The sequence below is a fragment of the Platalea leucorodia genome (genome assembly GCF_965183815.1).
Source record: "Platalea leucorodia genome assembly, chromosome: 1".
NCBI lineage: Eukaryota > Metazoa > Chordata > Aves > Pelecaniformes > Threskiornithidae > Platalea > Platalea leucorodia.
This window is the reverse complement of record NC_138823.1, coordinates 163,334,375-163,355,851: the sequence shown is the minus strand read 5'-3', so window position 1 is coordinate 163,355,851 and position 21,477 is coordinate 163,334,375. Positions and strand designations below refer to the sequence as shown.

The 21,477-nt window shown below is 46.8% G+C and overlaps 1 protein-coding gene across 2 annotated transcripts in view; it reads right to left on the bottom strand.

Annotated features, from left to right (window-relative positions):
* LOC309589781 (mitogen-activated protein kinase kinase kinase 3-like) overlaps positions 1–21,477 on the bottom strand; it is an 83,276-nt gene that overhangs the window by 29,053 nt on the left and 32,746 nt on the right. Inside the window, exons 3-5 of one of the 2 annotated variants that reach the window (XM_082310288.1) lie at positions 15,377–15,486; positions 5,576–5,619; positions 4,456–4,555 (exon numbers count right to left, since the gene is read on the bottom strand). In XM_082310288.1, coding sequence (XP_082166414.1) covers positions 4,456–4,555; positions 5,576–5,619; positions 15,377–15,486 — 254 coding nt within the window. The remainder of the gene's footprint in view (positions 1–4,455; positions 4,556–5,575; positions 5,620–15,376; positions 15,487–21,477) is intronic. The other variant, XM_082310289.1, reaches the window with a different exon arrangement.

The following is a 21,477-nucleotide window of genomic DNA, read 5'->3' as shown; positions in this document are numbered from 1 at the left end:
GCTACAGTCACCTCCTCCACCCAAGGACTGCAGCCTGAGCCTGCCGAGCTCCATCTCAGATGCCCGCGTGGCTGCTGTTTCTTCAGTGTGAGCACTTCAAGGTTTGGATTGAGCTTCTCCTCCCCTGTGTGATAGGAAGCTTATCTTTCATCCCCATTTTGCAGACAGGGAACGGAGCCGCATGCAGGCCACCTATTTTGTATGATAAACATCAGGCTTAACCAAGAAAGCCATGCTCCCGCAGCTGGGGATAGCAGGTGGTCCTGCTTAGGCTTTGAGATACTAAAAGCCAGGTCTGCAAAGGGGCACTGCAATAGCTGAGTTTAATGCAACCTGCTATTCTGTAGAGTTTACAGTCCCAAATTAGATAGCCAGGACCCCTATAGCTTGCATGGGAGAGTTAGATATCCAGAAACAGGATTAACAGGTGAGAAAAGGAAGCTGCCAGGTGTAATTGCTGGAAGCAGTGGTAATTGCTGAGGAAAGACAACACCAGTTCTCAAAAGAGATTTAAGCAACGAACTCCAGGTTGAGCTAGGAGTGCTCTTCTGGTGTAAGGTACGCAAACGTGGTTGAGAAATTTCTACAAAAAGACAGGAAAAGAGACTCTAGAGCAAAGCAGTTAGCACATTTGCCCAGGAAGAGGGATAATCAGGCTGTGCAGCCTTTGTCTGACAACTACTTAGTTATTTGTGTGTAGGAAAAAGATTCCAAGAGGAACTCTTGAGGAAGCCTTGCCCCGGGATACCCTACAGGCTGTAGGGACTTGAGTTCTCAGCCAAACCAGATGGGGAAGAGTCCAGGAAGATGTCCCTTACCTCCCAAGCAAGGGACCTAACCAGCTGGGGGTTGTGCAGAGAACACTAACACCAGTCTTGTCCGGGCTGGGCCTCACAAGCAAGGCTGGAAATAGATTCCCAGTCTGGGACAGGGCTTGGACAGGAATGAAAGTACTCACCAGGTAGATATCAACTATTCAGGGTTTTCAGCAGGTCAATGGAGTACATGGTTAGACCATGGTTCATGGCTAAGCTCTGGGATCTGGATGAATCACCCGCAGTCACAGCAGATACCAGACAAAGATGGTATTGAATAAGTCTCCCAAGTGCTGTGCAGCTGTCCTCACAGTCTGCTTCCTTAAGCAGCAGAGCTTAAGGGATATTCTCTTGGTGCACTGCTTAATCCTCTTGAAGTTCACAAGGGCTCCACAGGTGCATCAAGCAGAAAAGCTCTCTCCTATGCTCACCCAAACAGAACTGGGAATGGTGGAGAGCTGCTCCCCCTCGTTTCGCCACCAAGCAGAATTTGATTCTGAACTGTAAGTAGAGTCCCACAGCTCACCCATCCTTTTACTGAGCTCCTCACAAGCGTTCAGAGCTGCAGTCCCTCAGCTGCTGCTTTGAACAGAATGTTCTGCAGGTCACTCCATCTCACTCCAATATCACAATATTAACACGTTTGCATGCCTGCTTCGGAGGAGCCAAAAACATCAGGCAGAAATTGCCCTCCTGTAAAAAGGACTGGAGCCAGTATTTAGCTTGGCTTTACCTATTACCCACATCTGGCAAGTAAATTTTGCTCCATTTGTCTTCCAGGCTGTGGCACAAATGGGTATCAGGAACAGGTATCTACTAGGCACGAAATGAAATACAGATTCATGCAGACCCATGGAAGTAATTGCCAGGGTGCACTGCCAGTAACTGGGTTTATTCTGTCTACAGAGTGCGCAGCCATGATGAACAGCAAAGTTTACCTACACAGAAGTTTCACTAAATAGAGCTTATTAGATTTCCTTCTTGCTTTTAAATAGTATACTCCCCTGGAGCCTAATGTTTTAGTATGGGACTTGGTAGTCAATCCACTGCAGCCTAGGAAAGTGAGTGCAAAGGGTGAGTTTTCACCGACTGCAACAGTATTGCTAGACCTCACTCTGTAAGACACTGCAGAAAGCCAAAGAATAGTAGGAAACAGGGTTGGGGAAAAATCTGAGAGGTCAATTAGTTCATCTTCCTGCCCAATGCAGGACCAACTGGCATCAACAATTCTCGACAAATGTTTGTTAAATATGCTTTTAAACACCCCTCCTCCCCCCCGTAACAGAGCTTCTACCACTTCCCTAGGCTTTAACTCTCCCTAACCTTCCAAAATGGTGCTGAGGGACAGCCTCAGAAGAGACAAGCAAGGGGAGGTCAGGAGGGAACTGGCGTCACGCCGAGGTTCAGTGTTCTGCCCAAGGTCATAAGCTGGTGATGGAGATGGGACAAACAGCAAGGTAACACTTAGTCACATCTGGAGCAGCTGTTGAGCAGTGCATACAGATCAAATTCAGACAGAGCATTTGCTGTAGAAGCCAGTCTTTCAATCCATAACACAGCCAACTGTCTCACGAACACCACACCATGCTGTCCATGGCCGGGCCAGATTTTGCTGTCCCGATCATCAGAAAGATGAGCCCAGCCTAGTGGAGACATGCAGACATGCCCCATGCGGTACACCCACGGCCAGGCCCCGCTCTTATCTATACCAGCCCAAGCCCGCTGATTCCATGGTCCCACCAGGATGTGATTCATGCGTGCCCCTGCTCCACCCAACTGGCATGCTCATCTCGCTGATCTTGGCTTCAGGACTCCTGCTTCACCGGGACAGGGACTGCCATTCAGTGAGCTTTTGTAGGGGCCTGTTGACCTCAGTGTAATTTTGGTCTACAAGGTGCTACTGCAAGAGAAACATCTGACAGCAACAAAGAATTACTGCACAGTTCCCTTTGAGCATGAAGAAAGGGTGAAACATTTACATGCGATGAGCTACCTCTAGGACTTGCAGCCATGAGATTCAAAACCTGACCCAGAACATGCTAGGAGCCAGATGCCGGGGTGTCACGATGTGGACACGTAGGCTATCTCCCCAGAGGTCACTTTTGTCTGTTTATAGTGTTTCCACAATAACAACCCTGAATTACTACTGCTCAGACCTCTTCCCAAAGGTGTGGGTTCTCCCAAGGAGGAATATTTATGCATAGAAAAACAAAACACTGAAGGTCCTTCTCAGCCCTAGGAAGTTAGGACTACCCAAAGGCCTGCTCATGGTCCTGCTATGAGCTGTGCACATGCCCAGGAAGACAATCTCTAACATGGGATAAAATGCATTATTTAAGCTTCTGTTTGCTGTTGCTGGAAAAAAATTCCTCTTCCAGTGGAAAGAAACCTGGAATGAAATGAGTCATTCCTGGAGAATTCAATGGCAGGCTTTTCCCGGGAGGGCTGTCAAAGAATGCCCAAGATTAGAAACCTGACCACATTCAAAGCCAAAACCCAGCGGACACTTTGGTATCATGAGGTACCTATCATAAAAGAATAGCAACCTTTTTGTGGATGAAATCTCCATTGAAACAGAAGGAAGAAAAAAAGAAAGAATAAAAAAAGAGAGAAAGCTCTCTTCATGACCTCTCTCTCCGTTCATACTTTAATGAAAGGCTATTAGTCTTTTACAATTAATACTGGTTCATGGCAAGATGCCTCATAAGAAAACACTAAGCACACCAAAACAGATGCCAAGGATTGCCCCCTTCTAGGTAAAGGCCCTCATCAGTGTCCTTTCAGACACAGTGCTGGGCTCAAAGAAGTTGGAAAACCACAGTGGCCTGTGCTATGAAGGAGGCTGGAGTAGAAAGGTCTTCAAGCCTTAAAATGCAAGGATCAGAGAGGGAGGGTTTCTTGGCTGCCTGTACGTGGCCACAGGACCTGCTAGAGGAACCTACAGCAATGCACATTTCACTGCAGACCTAACCACAAGAACATGCACATGGTTCTGGGGTTTTGGGGTGAAACAAAGTCAGCGATGGATAAAAGTACGCTGCGTTAGCAGCACTGTCCCTCATGCTCCGGACTTCACCGTGCTCCTGCAACTGCCCCCAAGACAGAAAGGCTTCACATCCAAACCAAACACGCAGTAGCCTACAGTCACTTCATGTGGCTCTCAGAAAAGCCATTTGGTCTCAGCTGTTCTCCTCTCTGCCCTGTGGGAGCTCTCACCAGCCAGATATACTCTGAAAGTCAGTCCTATTGCCCCAAGGGTGTTCATGGGAAAACATCTACTGCTGCCGACCGGGTAGCTGAACTGACAGTTCAGCTCAGTTACTTAATTCCTCCCCCTGTTTGAGTTTGGGGGATTTCTTGTTCGGGGGGAAAGACAATGTTCCTGTGTCACCATTTAATAGGCCTTAAGCGAAATAATTTTGAGAAGGAGCAAGCCTGGCTTGGAGTCTGAGAGTCCAACTGAACTGTGTCTGGACAACAGCTCTCGTACGCTCACTAGCTGGGAACCACAAAATAAGATTAATTTTCTTCACATCCATGTACAATGCTAAGTTAGGGCCTTAAGAACAAACCACTGCTCAATTCTGAAGCGGGCACCAGGCACCCTAAAACTCTCCCTTAGCAATAAGGAGAAGAGTACCTCATTGTTCACGCAGACTAAGTCCATCGTCTGTCCAAAAGCATCCGTGACCTTCTGCACCACTTCTTTGAATTTGACTGGTCTTGGAAACTGGATAATCCTGTATACACAAACAAATACAACAATAGTCTCAGTTGAGTAGAAGCATACAGGAATTTGGGAGTAGACTGACAGTTCAGAAGCAAGGAACTGTATGCTTCTATCAAGAAGCATAAAGCTTGTTCCTTGCTTTTACGCTTATACTGCTCGTCTGCTATGCCCAAGAGGAGGCTTGACCTACCCTGCAAGAATATCTACCAAAAATCCTACTGCAGCTCCTCTGCTTCTCCCCCTCATGTGAGGTACAGGTGGAAAAGAAGAAAGTCCAGCAGCCCTTCACTGGAGAAGACCCAGGATCAGGCACTGGTCAGTGATTTATCATCTCCATTTTCAGCAAGTGGCTCTGAATAGGGAGGAGGGATGGAAGAGAGAATAATGCAGCTGGGCATCCTGTGACTCTCCTGTACCCCCACATGCAGCAGCTCTATAGGTACATATCAGCAGGTACAGCCTAGCCCTACGGTGACGTTACTTAAATTTTCTTTGGCTTTAACACGCAACTTGGACCATCAGCCTGTGAGTTTCCAGCCCCGCATCCTGCCCTGCCACAGTCACCAAGCACCAAGCAGAGGTGATTCCATGAAAATGTCAAGCAGGGAAGGGCGGGCAAGCTTTAACTCCCAGCTCTATTTTTATGGGACCCATGCCCAAAATCTGGTTATCTTAAGTGTCATAGGCTGCTAATCAAAGGACACATTTCTGTAGAGTTGCAGCTCAGCTGTGGTTCAGCAGGGCTCAAGAATTAAAACGAGACAAGGATCCAAGCGTGCACCCTATGTCCCTGGTAAGAGGCATTTAATGACTTCCAGCTTGGAACCACTTTGCCTGCGTGCAAATCCCAGGAGGTACTTGTGGCAAATGGGATGATGAGGCAAGGCTCTTGTATATAAAACTGTAGTTGATTTTAGGGGAACGAATCCTGCTGTGAGCTCATCTGCAGCTGGCTGAAGGCAGTAGGATGATGTTGGGTAAAAAGGGTAATTTGTCCCTGTACGTGTGGGGGACTGGGCTGGGCACGTACCTTTTCTCTCCTTCATATTCAAACTTGATCCTGACATTTCGCTGCTGAAAGAAAAAGCAGAAAATGGTTAGGTCCCAAACTGCATCCCAGACTGACACGCAGACCCAAAGCCGCCGCAGTCCTCAGGGAGACTCCCCTAACTCCAGCGGGCGTCTGGTCTGTTTAGGGCCAAGCTGCCCACTGGACTCACGGGCATTGGGGAAACTCCACGTTGCTGATAAATGTGCTTGTAAAAAATAAGGTCTTCTGTAAACAAGAGGACACTCACTCCTCTGTATAACTGTTAGTTTTAATAAAATGCATTAATAAAAGTGGAAAATTTTGAATGCTCTGAACTTAGTTGGGAACAAGGCACTATTATCAAGGAGGCAAACATGTCAATGTCTGATGTCTGTCCATCTTCAGTGCTTCCCATGGTTTTACCCCAGTACTTTTCTGTTGGAAACGCAACAAGCAAAGCTCAGAGGATGTTTAATAGAACACAGGAATATCTGGGGCAAAGAAATAAGAAGTAAAAGCAAGCCTGCTATAATGGAAGTGGAGAGGCAGTCTTGGATTTTAAAAGCCAACAGTGCTGGGGGGGGGCCTGGTATTTTCTTAGGACACACAAAATGCAAATTATATCAGACATCACTACACTATACACAGTAAATGCCCACCCTGAACTGACCTGTTGCTCACCTCAAGAGAAATAATTAAATTTGCCCAAAGAAGAGGCAGCAGAGTCACGGGCGGACTGGGCACACAGCTGTGCTGGGACGAGTAAAAGCCGCTTCTCCCGTCCTCTATTTGTGCATATTTAGCAGCGATCGAGACCACAAGGAGCCTTTTCATTCATTCAGCTTCTCAGACCGAGCCTGAGCCAAGCACCCCTCTAGCATCCCTTGGCTCATTCCAGGACTTTCCAATGGTCTCCAAGGCAGATCAAAACCCCCTTTACTTCCCAGACCAGTTTAATCACCCCAGTTAACCAGGGCTCTGCCCCCGCTAGTGCACACAAGCCTCCTCAAACAGTGGTTTTCCTCCCATGGAGAAAAAAGTGCTCGCCGCCTCCCTCCGAGGTGTAACACCCATGGAGGGCTCGGTCCCACACCGCCTGCATCTCACAGGGATAATCCCCGAAAGGGTGGGTGACGGCCCTTCCTGAGCAAGGGCCTTATCTCTAACCCTGGATTGCCAGCGCATGAAGGCACACTTTCCATCCTCTCAGAGGGAAAGCAGAGCCACAGTGAAACAGCTTTGTCTCTAATGAGGAAAATGAGCTGGACAGGCGTCCTTAGGTTTATTTTTAAACTGACACCTCCTTGAGTTCTGCAAACACCCATCGAAGTTCAGGAAGTCAAGGCTGGAGGCGATTCGGTTGAAAAGCTTAAAAAAACCCAGCAGATTCAGGGTAAACATGTTGGATCATCCGAAACGCATCCTTTTTATTTCTGCTCGTGGCATTTTCTGTTTCCAGAAAGGCTGGGAAGAACCAGTGCCAGGACAGTCACCAAATGGGGCACTCCAGTAGTGTTACAGGCCTGTGCTAAACAGGCACTTACATCACCTTGGTGTTTCCAGCCAGTTCTCCAGACCCACAATGTTTGGACAAACTCCAGGTTCGCTTCTAGAACCAGGCCCAACCCGTAAAAATACCAAACTAACTCTAAACCAGTCCAAAATTCAAAAGGAAAAGAGATGACCATAAGTAGCCTAGTGTTGAAGGGCCAAATCATTCTAGAGAGACAGGCAAATACGGGTGGGATTGCCACCTTAGATTATCTCTGTTGGAAAAGAAAAAAGATATGGGCTCTTTTATGCCAATTTTTGTTTGCATGAGCCTTTCTGAACTGGGCCTGGCTGGTTCACCCCTCCTGGATGCTGGCAGTAAATCAGCCGGCGTGGGTTCATTGCATGTAGCTCTGCAAAGCCCTTCTCTAAAGTAAGAGAAAAAAATCAGGGCGAGGAACTTTCGAGGTTTCTCCTTACAAAGGAGCAGGACGTGTAAGGGGAAAAGCTCACGCAGCTCCGGCCTTGCTGCAGGAAACCTTTCAAAACACAGGTTTCACTTTCAGCACAGACCCGAACGCTGCAGCGAGCCGGGACGTAGCACGCAGTGCCTGTTTATGCTGAGCAACACAGATTTTGCAGACAAATAAGTTTGGAAAAACAGCTTGTGGCTGGAAAATGTCAAAACACTCGTATAAAGCTCCAGAGAGAGAAGAAAAGGGGGAAAAAAAAAAAAAAAAAGAGCCACGACCCTGCTGCATCCTTTTCTTCTACATCAACAACAGGGCTGATGTGCTGTGGCCCGAAGCCAAGAGAAGTAAGCCAGCTGCCCCGCACTGCTCCGCTCTGCTTCGGAGCAGAGCAACAAACACATGGGCTGCAAGAGGGGACGGAAAACCCACTTCATTTGTTAATTGTTGTTTTGTTTTTTTTTTTTTCTGATATAAAACACACTAACCTCTTGCCTCCCTCAAAGAAACCAAGACCTTAAGCTCGCAAGCATTTGGGAGAGGGATTAATATATATTTATCTATAGTCTGAAAAGTTGGTTATAGTTCTATTTTGCAGTCTTCCCTTGGCTTGCTCATGTTTTTCACCCACAGCTAAAGCTGAATTCATCACTGCTATCAGCAACAAATACTCTTTTCCTTTTTTAAAAAAAAAAAATATATAAAAAAGTGGGCAGTGCCCAAAGCATTAGGAAATCCCAGGGGGATGCAAAGCACTTCCTAAATGCCAGAGCAGGCTGTGATTTTTTACACCCATGGAAATCTGGTTTGGAGCAACTGGTTTGAGATTACACAGGGAGCCTGGGGCACTGCCAAGTGCTGGAGCAAAATCTCACACAAGTCTGCACCCAGAGTCTCAAACGCACGATCGAGGGGAAAGCAGGATCAGCATCTTCTGCATACAGACCTCAACACAACATGCAAATGCTTGAGGGCAGGCTCTGGAAGAGGTGCAGGTGGTGGAGGCTGCCGGGTCCTACTCACTTTTGCAATTTTTTGAGGAATGAAGATAAGAGCAACTCCTCCTTGCACAATCCGAGTTGTGCTATTTACCCTCCCTGCCATCAGATGTCAAACGAGGTTCATGGCAGCCCTGTCCTCCCCACAATCCAGAGGTCACTAGTTGGTGTAGGAGAACAAGCTGAGACATCCAAGAAGGGCATGGAGGAGAGGGGTAAGACCATGCCGCACCAGCCTTAAACACTGAGCTCTGGCAGAGGATTTCATTGACGGTTTCATAGGGCACTGTGAAAGCCGAGGCAGGTAATAGAGCAAGCAGGGGAAACTGAGGCACAAGGTGCTTTTCCTAAGGGTGTGAAGAAAAAACCCATCCTAGGGAAGAGAAGTCTCCAAGGAGACCTTATTGCAGCCTTTCAATACATAAAAGGGGCCTTGTAAGATGAGAAGAGACTTTTTCCAGGTCCTGTAGTGATAGGACAAGGGGAAACAGTTTTAAAGTGAAAGAGGGTAGATTTAGATTGGATATAAGGAAGAAATTTTTTATGATGAGGGTGGTGAGGCACTGGAACAGGTTGCCCAGAGAGGTGGTAGATGCCCCATCACTGGAAATGTTTAAGATCAGGTTGGATGAGGCTTTGAGCAACCTGGTGTAGTGGAAGATGTCCCTGCCCACGGCAGAGGGGTTGGACTAGATGATCACTAAAGGTCCCTCCCAACCCAAACCACTCTGTGATTCATTCTATGAAGCTGGCTAGCAGAGCCAAGCACAAAATGTAGATGTTTGATCTCCTGGGTCGTATGGACTAAGCAACTTTCCCCTCTCCACGTGCGTTTCCGTACGACACGGGGCACGGAGGAGCCCACGTCTCGGCTGGCGCCTGTAGGCCCTGCTGCGACACAAACAAAATAAGCGACAACCCTGACAGGAAATACCACAGTAATTCCCTTCGTTTCTGGAATAATTTCTTCTCCGAGATACTTGTACCGGCATTTCCTCCAGCCCCGCTAACAAATGGTATTTTACTCTTTCTTGCCATCTGCCTCGGAAAGGAAAAAGCAAAGCCACCGCTGTGGCCGCAAACACATCACCATCTTTTCAGGCTTTCCTTGAGGTATTTTTAGCTCCTTCCTCAAAACTTCTAATTTCACGAAAAGACCACAACTGCCGAGCTTCAGAGAAAGTGCTGATGGGAATCGGGGAGGGGGGGAAAGGGGGTACAACCACTTCTGCCCGTGAGGCGCTCGGCTGGGGACCGTGCACCCCGGCGGGCTCGGCCAAGCTCGGCCCCCGGAGCTGGAGCAAGCAGCCCTGCACGCTGGTTTAGATTAAGGAAAACGTTGGAAAAAAAATGGAAAAAAGTGTTTCCAAACGAGGTGAATCATGATCTTATACAGAGATCCCTGAAGAGCTGACTGCTGTTTGTAATAAAAGCACACACGGAGAGCAGGAAAACATGCGGTTAGGCCTAAAATGGAAGTGGCTTTGGAGGAACAGGAGGTGCTGAGCATCCTCGGCTGCTGAACAGATCGGGGGCACAAGTCCAAGCTGAGCAATACCGTACCCGTGGAGAAGGGCGACCGATGGCGCAGGGACACCCTCGCTGCCTCGCCTCGATGCCACCGACGGCAGGCAGGGACCCTGGGGAGGAGACAGCCCCGCACCTCCCCGTCTGCCCGTGCCCTGGTGTGGCACCGAGAGCAGAAGCACCCAAAACTGCCACGCTGTAAAATCCCAGATGGGCGCCGAGTTCAAAGACTCCCCCCCATCACGTCCTCTCCACCTCCCAAATTCAGCCGCCGTCAGAAACAGCGTTCTGGTCGGATCCCACCTCTGTGGCTCACTTTTAAAGCTGCTCTTGTCAAACCTAACCAGAGGACGGCTTTGCCCATGCTGAGACACCACAGGGACAGGGCCTTTGGATCAGTCCTTCCATCCAAATCCACGGTTGTCTCACAAACCACCTGGGACAAAGCCTCTGACTCCAGCATTAACCCTTCTGAGGTCAAGAAAGGCAGGAAAAATCATCACAAGGGGCCTCCCCTTCAGCGCTGCACCAAGAGGGGCTCGTTCCAGCTTTGCTCTTAGCCACTCGCGAGACCTTGGGCACTTTGCCTCATTTTCCCCCCTGGGTAAAACAGGGGCAATGAAGGAGACCCATTTCTGCACGCTGGAGGGTAAACAGAGGGATTATATTCACTTCCCTCATTTTCTACTTGTTGTATTAGGAAACAGTGAGAAAACCCCGCTGAGCGGTGCGGCGTTCAAACATTAGTGCTCTAGTTACTCCTTTGTACAAAGCCACAAAGCGGTGGGATTTCTCCTCAACTTCTGGCTTCGGCCAAGAGACATCAGCACCGCAGGGCCAGGCCGAGGGGACTTCTGCACCTCCCCGACGTGCACGTTGTTTGCATTAGTCCTGTGCTCGCCCCTGCTTTTAGCAACGGGACGTTCGTTACAAGCCAGACAGCTGGACCGCGTCCCTGAACCGCAATAGGAGATGACTAATCCTCGTCATTAGGAATTATCTGCACAGAACCCCCACGCGCTTCGGGTTATTCAGCAATCAGACAGAAAGGGGTTTGTCTGGGGTTGCCCCCTTCTCCTCTCGGGGGCTGGAAGTTATGAGATAGCCTGGTCCCCCTGGACCCTTACAGCTCTTTTCCTCCAAAAAAGCAAGCCCAGCACGTGAGCAGCTCAGAGGCCAGCAGAAAGATGATGTCTAGAGGGTTCGTTGCTCCCTTTTATAGATATTTTTGGTTTACACAGCAGGAGAAATCACAGCTTCAAAATGTTTATCCAAAACCACCTACCTGGCAGGGAATAGCTTTTTTTCCAGCTGGATTTCTCCTTGGTATTACCCTCTTAGCACCCAAGTCAGCTCCACACACAGACAAGGGAAAGCCTCTTTCCCAAATCCTTGGGACTCCACTGCCTTTGCCATCTCCAGCTAAGCCTTTCCCAACCGGTGCTGCTGCCCTCTTGGTCCCTTGCTTCTGGACCACAGGTGGGGCAATCCCTGCAGATCTCCTCCCAGAGAATCCCATCTTCAAGGTGATATTTACAGACTCTCATCATATTCCCCAACAGTAAAACAGAGGTGATAAAGCCAAACTCCTTTTAGGCTGCTTGAAGACCTCCAGACAGAGAGCCCTAGAACATGAGCTGTCTTTTATTCTCGTTATGAGCAAGCCTTGTCCTGCATCCAACTTGCCAAAGAAAAGAGAGTCCGGAGGTAATTTCCTAAAAGAACAACTTTTAGGTCAGTCTGACATTTGTTGTGCATGGGAAAACGTTCCTTGCAAGTCTTGGACTTTATTGCCGTGGGAGAACTTGCAATCAAAATTTAACGTGGCAGAGGAACTGCTAGCTGTCATCAGCTGTGATAGAGGCCCACACCGATGCCTTGCCATTAGACCGAAGCGCAGCACTGACAACCAACTTCATACTGCGAGTTGCCAAGCGCTATTTATATAAATAAATGGATGTGCACATAGACAGATGCAAAATAAATGTTAATATAATTGCTCCTTTCTCCTGCATGCTTTTGTTTGGGATTTCTAATTCTTTGCAGTTTCCCTTCTTATCCCACTCATCTTTCTCCTTAGTGATCACAATGCAGATCTTTATTCTGCCGTTTCCTCCTTCCCCTCTTCAGAGCCACTGCTATAAATAAACTCCTTTGTCTGTCCGGTCCAGGACACTGCCTGAAAGGACTCTTTCGAGCCACGCCAGAGGATGCATAAGGAATAATGGAGTGATAAAAGGAATAATGGAGGAATAACAGTGCAGAGGATGCACTAGGAGTAATGCCAGGATGCTCCCTCCGTCCCCGAAGAACGGCTCTGTTTTAAAGATTGTAACTTCCATGCGGAAGGAAAAGGGTGTCCATCTCTATCCCTCTACCCTGTTTTCTCACAAGGCAGCGTAACGTAGTGACCGACACACCGGACCAGGACTCGGGCGATTCAAGCTCAGCCATCGCATCTGCTGCCAGCCGCCTGGGCAAGCTAAGGGAGGAAACTCGGCCGCACGGTGCACCAAGTACTGCTCTTCTCATCTCCAGCTTGTTCTACCGTGAGGCATTAGACACCCAGAAACTCGGCCTTAGTCCTAAACTCATTTGTAAGGAAAGCAAACTCAGAAAAGAAAGATTTTTACGCAATTTGCCAAAGGACGTTCATTTCATAAGATGATCTGAAGCAAAACTGTCGATATTTTTGGGAAGAAATATTGTGCAGCAAACACAACCACAGACTACTTTCTTGTGTGGCCCAGGCCTACCAGGAATACTATCTGCCAGGCTCCAAATTTCAACTGCTGTCAGGAGAGCACTAAGGAACCCCTCCAGGAGACAGGGATGAGATAGCACTCTGGTTGTGTTTCTCTGTGGACCAAAAAACTGCTGCAAGCCACAAAGTGCTTTTCAGTGGAAATTTGGAACACTGACTAAAGGATTCCCATGCCTCAGAAAAGCATTTTTCCACAGAAAAAAAAGATATATTTTTTTTTTAATCTAACAACTGAACGTCCACGCCCAAGTATTTCAATGTGAGCATGTTGCTGCAGGGCCTCGTAAGAGACACCTACAATGAGATTCCCAAAAGGAAAATGTAGCATCTAAATGCCCCATGCCTCACTCTCCCTCTCCAAGAAGGGAGAATGTGCAGTGCATCCTTCAGCCCAAACAGCCAACCTGATCACAGAAAAAAATTAAAAAGAAAGGAAAAAAAAAAAAAAAGAGAGAACACCAAGTACTAAAGGAATAACAAATCACAGGCATGACAACAGCATTTCCAGAGCAATCTTTCCCCCCCCATCAACTGCTGTGCTAAAAAACAAGGAAAAAAAAAAAAACCTTAAAGTGACCCAAACAAGTCAATTAAAAGTTTCTGAGCTGCAAACATGAACCAAGTCCCCACTAATTCCACCTACTTTGGACACTCCCCACCTCGCAGACTAGACTCCCGTCGTCCCACGAGCCAGACTTGTTCCAGCTAGTCCAATTTAGTGAAGCAACAATTCAACATACTCCAACGCCCTTCATCTCGTGGGGCCTGTCAGTCTGAATCCTCAACCCCGGATGCGCGAGGAGAGCGGGATGCTGACTATTTGCTTCTCCTCCATCAGAGAGCTCTGAGTAACCATGAGCACGCGGCTATGGCTGGTGAGCTTATGGATAAAAAGAAACACCATAAAGGAGGCAACGTTTTTGCAAGCATCAATGTTGTAATTGGGAAGGAAAGTTTGATTCCTAATATAACAAAATTAAACGCAAGCGGCAGCCAACAATTCTGAAGTTGATATCAGAGCACAACATAACTCTGTCGGTGATTTATAAATGAAGATACAGAGGGGATGGGCTGTGGATATGAATTTGATTGCAAGACGTCAACTTCATGAAACTTTTGTAGATAAGAATTCAGCCAATGAAAACTATTCTTTTCCTTCTTTTTGACTATCTGGTTAACTGTGTATCTGCAGCATTTACAGCAACAGTCTTCAAAAATGACAGCAGGGATTTTCCCCCATTGTGAGAAAATAAATATGTTATTTAAGAGAAGTCTAAAAAGCTTTGCTATCCTGAAAGCAACCCGAGGTGGCTTGGTATGGTCCCCACCCATCAACTTGCAGAAAATGCTACCCTTGGAGCCATCCAAAGCTGCGTTGGATTCCCTGCTTTGCCTGCAGCTGCAGAGAGCCAGCTCTGAATTTCTCTGGTCAGCTTTGTAAACATCTTGGACTTATTTCAGCATGAGCTGAACACAAATCCAGTGATTCAACTTGGACAGCTGCTACCGCCAGGACACACTTTAAAACAGACATGCTACGTGCGCACTTTTCCCCTCTGCATCCAGAGTTCTTTGTTAGTAGCACAAGTGCCATTAAAATATGCATGACGACAGTAAATGACAATTTGTTTTCCTCCTTGCTAGGCATTCAGCAGTTGCAAAGTTGATTGCAAGCTTATTCTGAGCCATAGCACTAGAAGTGGAATTCCAAGTAGATTTGCTCGCATGCTTCTCCAGCAGCTTCCTGGTCCACTTCATTATTTTCCACTTCTTTTTTTCTTGCTATTTTGACAACTGAATTCTTTCTTCACAACTTTCGTGTTCGCATAATATTTGTTCCATACACAAACAGGCTATTAAATCCACTTTAGCTATTATATCAGTGTCAGCGAATAATTTCTGACATTGCTCAAGGGACAACGTTTTTGCTCACCAAATCAACTCTGAATGCGCAACAGGGCCAAAATGTTTGGTTTTAGGAGCATAAACACCGATAATTAATATTTAAACACTTTTTACATAAGAATGACATTATTCCTCCCAAAAGAGCCTGGGTGTCTACAGCTCAAAGTTGGCAGTCTGTCTTTCAAGTATCTGAAGTAAAATGTGCACATGATAAATACCGTATTTCATCAACGCTGTCAATAGAAAACATTTGACTAATCCAAATCTTAAAGCTGCATAGCCTGTAACAAGTTCTACTACTTTCAGTGCTAAGCAAGAGAAAGAAGTGCCTTGGGGTGGGATTTGAGATTTAAAACCAGTTTCAGGCTCTATCGCTATCTTTGTGAATGATTTGGGGTATCGCTCTTCTCTGCTCTGCCATTGCTCCTCTGTGATACAGGGATGCCTGTAGCTTCTTTTCAGCTCTTCAAAAAGAGGTCCTAAAGCTTATGCCTTGGTAAAACGATGTTATTTCTGATGTGCTGAGCTCCTGCAGCACTTGTTAACTTCAGTTCTAACACGTCAACTCTGTTCTCCCAGCATGGTAAGCGCCATGCCCACCTCTCTGGTCTACTGGAGCTTGAGGTGGACTCAAGCAATGCCTTACCTGTTTGCTGGAGTGGACACTGGTTTTATTCCTGTTGTTGTCCAGCAGCCCCCCACATTTGCCCAACGCTGCCAAATCCTTCATAATAGAGTTCAGAGCTTCTTCTTCATCTGCAAAAGAAGGAGAGACAACTGAAGTGTGGAAGGCAACCTCACCCCTAGGAGCGCAGAGTAAAAAATACAGCATTGCAAATACAATCTTTTGACCCAAATGGGTCAAAAGACACGATGTTTAGCCTTCTTGTTAAGAGAGGCATTCAAAGATTATGCCACAGTCCCTCCCAGCCCATCGTGTCTTGGAAATACAGGTCTCTTCATCACTGGGTCAGACAGATCCTCAGAAAAGCCACTGGCTGAGTGTGGGTGACCACTGCTTCTCCAGCTCCTCCAGCTCGTAGCCCAGATCTGCTGCCCATGGGGCCCTTTGGAGAGGGACCCACAGGCCAGACGCACTGTCCAGGGGGCTGGATCCAGTTTGTGAGGTGTAAGGTGGACAGAAACCTTTCAGGGCCCAGAAAGCCCACACAGCAGGTGATGGAGTACAACACAGTTCTTTATCTCCTCCTTTCCTCCCTCTTCATTAAAGATGCTCAAGAGCCACAACTGATTTTCAAAACTAGAGCCAGTGAGAAACCATGGGAGAGGGCAAGAAACTCATTAGAAGAGGTAACAAACTCAGCTAGGCTGGATAGAAGAGAGACACACACTGAGAGCACGTATGGTATGTCCGATTTCTGCAGTAACTAGAGAGCTTTGAAGGACCCATTCGAACTGAAACCCATCTCCTCCTTTTCAACACTTTTACATCTGTGGTTGTGGTCTCTTAAAGCAGCTATAGACCGTTACATTGCAAAATACCAACCAGGAGCACTAAAAACCCTATCAAGACCTAGGGCACAGCGTACTCGTTCGGAGGGTGTGAGCACCCGTTGCATGCTCCATGTTCATGACACAGTCAAGACGGGCAGGTATTAGGCACATGCGGCTATTATTATAAAAATACAAATACAGCTACCACATTTTGTGTAAAACCAAGTGTCTCCAGGGATAGAGCCACCCCTACACCAGGCCAGCCTGCAGATTTAACTCAAAGTCCGCAAAGATGTGAAAGATGACAAAAACTATATGAAATTGGACAGGACTGGACCCAAATACTGAGGTTCTTTCCCCAGGGAGGTATATGTCCTGGATCCTCATGCTCCGATACAACATCATCTCCTCTTTCCCGCTTCTCCTGCTGGGTTGTATCAGGACTGAAGCTGTGAAAAAAAAAAGGTGTGAGAAAAAGACTTCTCATGCACGCAGCGCACCCAGAGCCATCTCATTAAAGAAATAAGAGGAAAAATGGGGGGAAAATGTTTAAAATCCAGTGTCACTGTTATTTTAGAGCTCAGAAATGAGCTCTAATGCCTGCATCAGGCATTAGGAAAATGCCTACATTTTCCTGCAGGCAATGTGTGTGTATATATATTTAAAATAGAATATAAATATATATTTTATCAATAATAAATATATAATTAATAAAATAATAAAATTCATGTCAAAGTATATTAAAGTGCAATTCCTCTTCCCTTCCACATTTCCCTACCCACTAAAAACACAGGTATGTTTTCTCAGAGGGGTGGCAGGGAGCGTAACCTGAAATGCTACAAGAAAACACTCAAGAAAAAGATAACTTTCAGTTCTAGTTCAGGAAAAAAAAAAAAAAAAAAAAAAAACAAACCAACACAAATGTTCCCATAGTTTGGGTTTTGGGTTAGGTTTTTGTTGGGGTTTTTTGGGGTTTGTTTTTTTTTTGGTTAAAAGGGACCTCTGGGGACAAGCATAGTTTTCCAGATAGATTTTGTACTAGGAAAAAAAAACAACACAAAAAAGAAGAAAAAAACCCTTTTTTTATGGAGGGGGAAGGGAAAGGGGGGAGGGTCAAGTTAAAAAAAAAACAAAGCAAAACAAAACCAAAAACCCCACACACCACCCTCCAGGAATTTTCCACCAGAGCTATAATCTCTAAAATGCCCCTCACCCCTTTCTTTTTTCCAACCCGAGTGACAACAAAAGTTTCCTGAACTCACTGACACAAAACGCAGTCCTTAATGTCATGGGGAAACAGGGCTTCAACAGGCAGTGGCAGAGCCGGGCTTTTGCTAGCAAAACCACCGGATTCACCACCGCTTTCCCACCCCAAACCTCCCTGGACCTACCTGGCAGCATCTGCCAGGAGATGCATCTCTGGTTAGCCCACCGCTGCCCTGCAAGGGTATTCCAGGACTTCGAAGAGTCAGCACTGCCTGTCCCAAGGAGGGATAGCAGGGTTTGCTGGAGGTTAATAGTAATAATAATAAAAAATAATAATAAACCAACAAACAGGGACAGAGTAGAATCATAGAATCATTAAGGTTGGAAAGGACCTCTGAGATCATCGAGTCCAACCGTTAACCTAAGTGCCTGGTCCACCTCTAAACCACGTCCCTAAACATGTAACTTCAGAGTTTTCTGGAGCAACTGTCAGCTGCTCCCACCATTCCTCCCAAGAGAAAGACGTGGCAGCCCCCAAGAGCTGGCCCAAACCCCCCACAGACCACGTTCCAGAGAGCTCCCACCACATCCCGTGGGTACCCGCGAGGATGAACCGTGCGGCCGAGAGCAATAGCATCAACCACGCTTTTGCTAGGACGTCTGACGAGCACGTGGCATCACTGAAGACATCAAAAAAGAGAGATCTTTGAGCTGAAGTGGATCCTATCGCTACTACCACTAGAGATGAGTATTCAGGGTCACTGCTTCAGTGTTATTCCTACAGGGTAGGTTACTTTGTCCCTCGTACAAACAGCAGTTGCAAGAGATTGCAGTGTTATTTCACCAGAAGGAAGCTGGAAGTGAGCAACCCTGCAAAACGCAGAGAGGCTGCGATTGAAAATCACCTCTGCAGGGTGTACAGAGAACCTGGATGTCCTTGCTGCCCCTCCTCCCACATGGGGCTTTTGCTGGCCAGCAAGTCAGGGTATTCAAACTAATCTGTGACAAGTTGTTTGCTGATTGCGAAAGCAAGGAAGGCCAGTTTCCTATGGACTTGTGTCTTCTCCTTAAACACCAAGGGGTTTCCAATGTCCAGGAAAGGCTGAGTTTATATTACATTGCCCTCAAAGCAGTAACTGAGTCTTCCTCCTCTACCTACCCATCAATTTTGTCAAAACTGTCTGCGACGCAGTCTTTTGAGTCCATCAAACATAGGTTAAAAAATGCCTGGTGCTGCAACCCCACCTGCGTGATTGTGAAAGTCGCATTTCCTTAGAAAGTCAGGCTACACACCTCTGCCAGAAGCGTCCTTTCGCATCTCTCCCAACACAGCAAAGCAAGAAGCATCCACTCACTTTCAGTAGCTGACTAAGTTTAGCCTGTTTTCAGAAATACCCAACCATCAACTTAATCAGCCTAGAATCAGTGGTGTAAAACTGGGCCCTGGCTGTCCTGAATCAGGCACTGGAAGATGAAAAAAAGAAGGAAAGAGAAGGTATTTCTAATATTTAGGCTGTCAACTCAGCATCTTTTTCCTCCATCGACTAAAAAGCCTATGCCAAAGAGCATTCTGAAGAGCATTTGAGAATTTTTTATTATAAAACATGAGTGTACTTGTCAAAAAACTAAAATACACATCTATGCCACCACTGCTACAAAATAGGATAAGAAAACTTCTTCCTATATGAACAAGAAAGGTTGTTTGCTGCTACTGAAAGAACACGACTCAAGCACACAGAAATACATTACTTCAAGGAAATAATGCATTTCTGTGTGCTTGAGTAGCTTTTTAACTACTTTTAACAGCGTGTTTTTAGTCTACGAGAACTGCAGTTTCAGAGGGACTGTGACCGAAGCCTCAACTGTTCAAAACAAAGCGAAAAAAAACCCACACCATGCTCTGAAGCAACTTCAGAGCAGGAGCACAATTTGCACCATCGGTTGCAAAACTGACACTTCCCAGTCCTCTCCATGACAGCTTTGCACAGGAACTGATGCTTTCCAGACTAAGCCTCTTGCCCATCCTAATTACTGCTCTTGGGGTCTCCGAGCTGACTCCCAAGAAGGGTGGAGAACTTTGTTCCATGGAAACAAGCAGCCAGCTCAGCCAGTTCCGTCAAAATTCAAACAAGCACTGAAACTTACTGGATAATTAAATCCAAATGGCACTCCCAAGCCTCTCCGGCGAAAGGGGCGTCACAGGCTGCTCGCTCTCCGTTTGGCTTGGTTTGTGCGAGCAGAGGGTGCAGAACGGATGGCTCTCCCCCGGGAAAAAGCCAGGGAATCGATAGGAATCCCATGCCCAAGGGACGTGCAACATCAGGTTCTCCTGATCTAGCACTGGCAGGACCCAAATAAGCTTCAGCCTTGTGAGAAGGCAGCATTGAGACTACACAGCAAACATCTTCCCAGGCTCCGCCACCGCTCCAGAGCAAAACAGCTGCAAGTTGCACAACACCAATGAAATATCCACAGAGCTCAGATGGACTCGGAGACTCACAGAAACCATGGACTTTGCGCAACGTGAGCAGGTTCTTGCTCCTGAACGACCTTCTGGCCCAGCTTCACTCTTGCACCGTTTTGTACAAATCCTCTTACGGTATTGTAGGTTGGCAGGATGAATTACTTGTACAACGAAGCCTGCTCTTACGACATGTAAACAGGAATATTTCTACTATGGAGGAGCAGGACAAAGAAAAGCTGATTACACAGACAGCAAAAATGAACTGTAAAAATCAATTGTTTTTGGCACTGTCCCTTTGTCTCCAGTGTCTCTTCTTCCATCCTCAGCTCTTTCTTTATTTCCAGCTATTTCCCTTAGTAGGAAACTCATTTCTTTCTTCCCTCCTTCCCACCACCACCCCAATTTTGTACTTTTTAAATCATCTTGGTGTGACAAAGCTCATTCGATCACATCGCCAGCCCACCCCATCAAGGACCACTTCCAACCAAATATAGTAGAGGTCTCAAAGATATTAATTTCCCAAAGGTTTGGGGGCAGGGGGAAATATCCATAGTCACATAGAGGAGACGAACACACCGAAGAAGTCAGGCAAGAGCCCTCCCAGAAAGCAATGACAAGCAGAGCTACAGCGGACGTGGGAAGGTTGGTTTTATACTTCATTAAAAGTACGCTGATCCATTTTGCCAGGATCTTATAAAAAACAGAGTACCTTCTCTCATCAAGTTTTCAGTTCTGTAAGATGTTAAGACTCACAGGTCCAAGGCACTACCAATGTGAATCTAGGGCATTCAGCACTTAGTAAAATCAACTACAAAGTGAAATCAAAAAGCCACAAGATGACACATCTCTCAGCCCTTCAGATACCCGTTTCCGGCACTGCTACACGGCTTCGGTTCTAACGTGCGTGCGGGAGAGAGGAACTTGGAGTTTCAGTCTTAGTACAGCAGGCTGACTGCTGAACGAGAAGGGGAAAAAAAAAGAAAGCAAGGGAGAAATAGCGAGCCTGAAGGTCAACATGGACCACCCAAAACAATTCAACAGTCAGGAGAGAAAGCAAATGAAGACGGGACAAAGGAATAATTTAGCTGTGTTCAGATGGTCTAGACAGTGCTGTTATTGTTGGCTTCACTAATAGGTCATTACTAAGAGGCAGCTTACGGTAGTTCCATGAAGCTGCTTCCATCCACGCTGCAAAAAAAAAAAAAAGGCACCAGCTGGATGAAGCACACAGAAAAGCCTGCAGAAGTAAAACAGAGTCTTGTAAAACGCGGCAAGTTCTGATTTTGGCCTTTCTCACACACCAGGCAGAGCCGGGGCTGGGAAAAGTCGGGGAAAAATCCTGGGTGTTGCAGAAAGGAAGAATATTGTCCTCTGAGTCATTACTGAGCAAGGCTGGAGCGTGTAGCGAAGGGGCCGCACGTTGTCATATACACTTCCGCTTGGATCCAACGTAAAACCACAGACGTGACTGCTTGCGGTCACTAAAGATCCCACTGTGCTTTTCGCAACTGTCACGTTGATACCCCCGTTCGGCCGTTGTGCCTGTGTAAATTCCAGCAGCACCCTCCATCGCTAGCATCCACCTCTCTGGAAGGTGATGCAACTGCTGGGGATATCCCCGG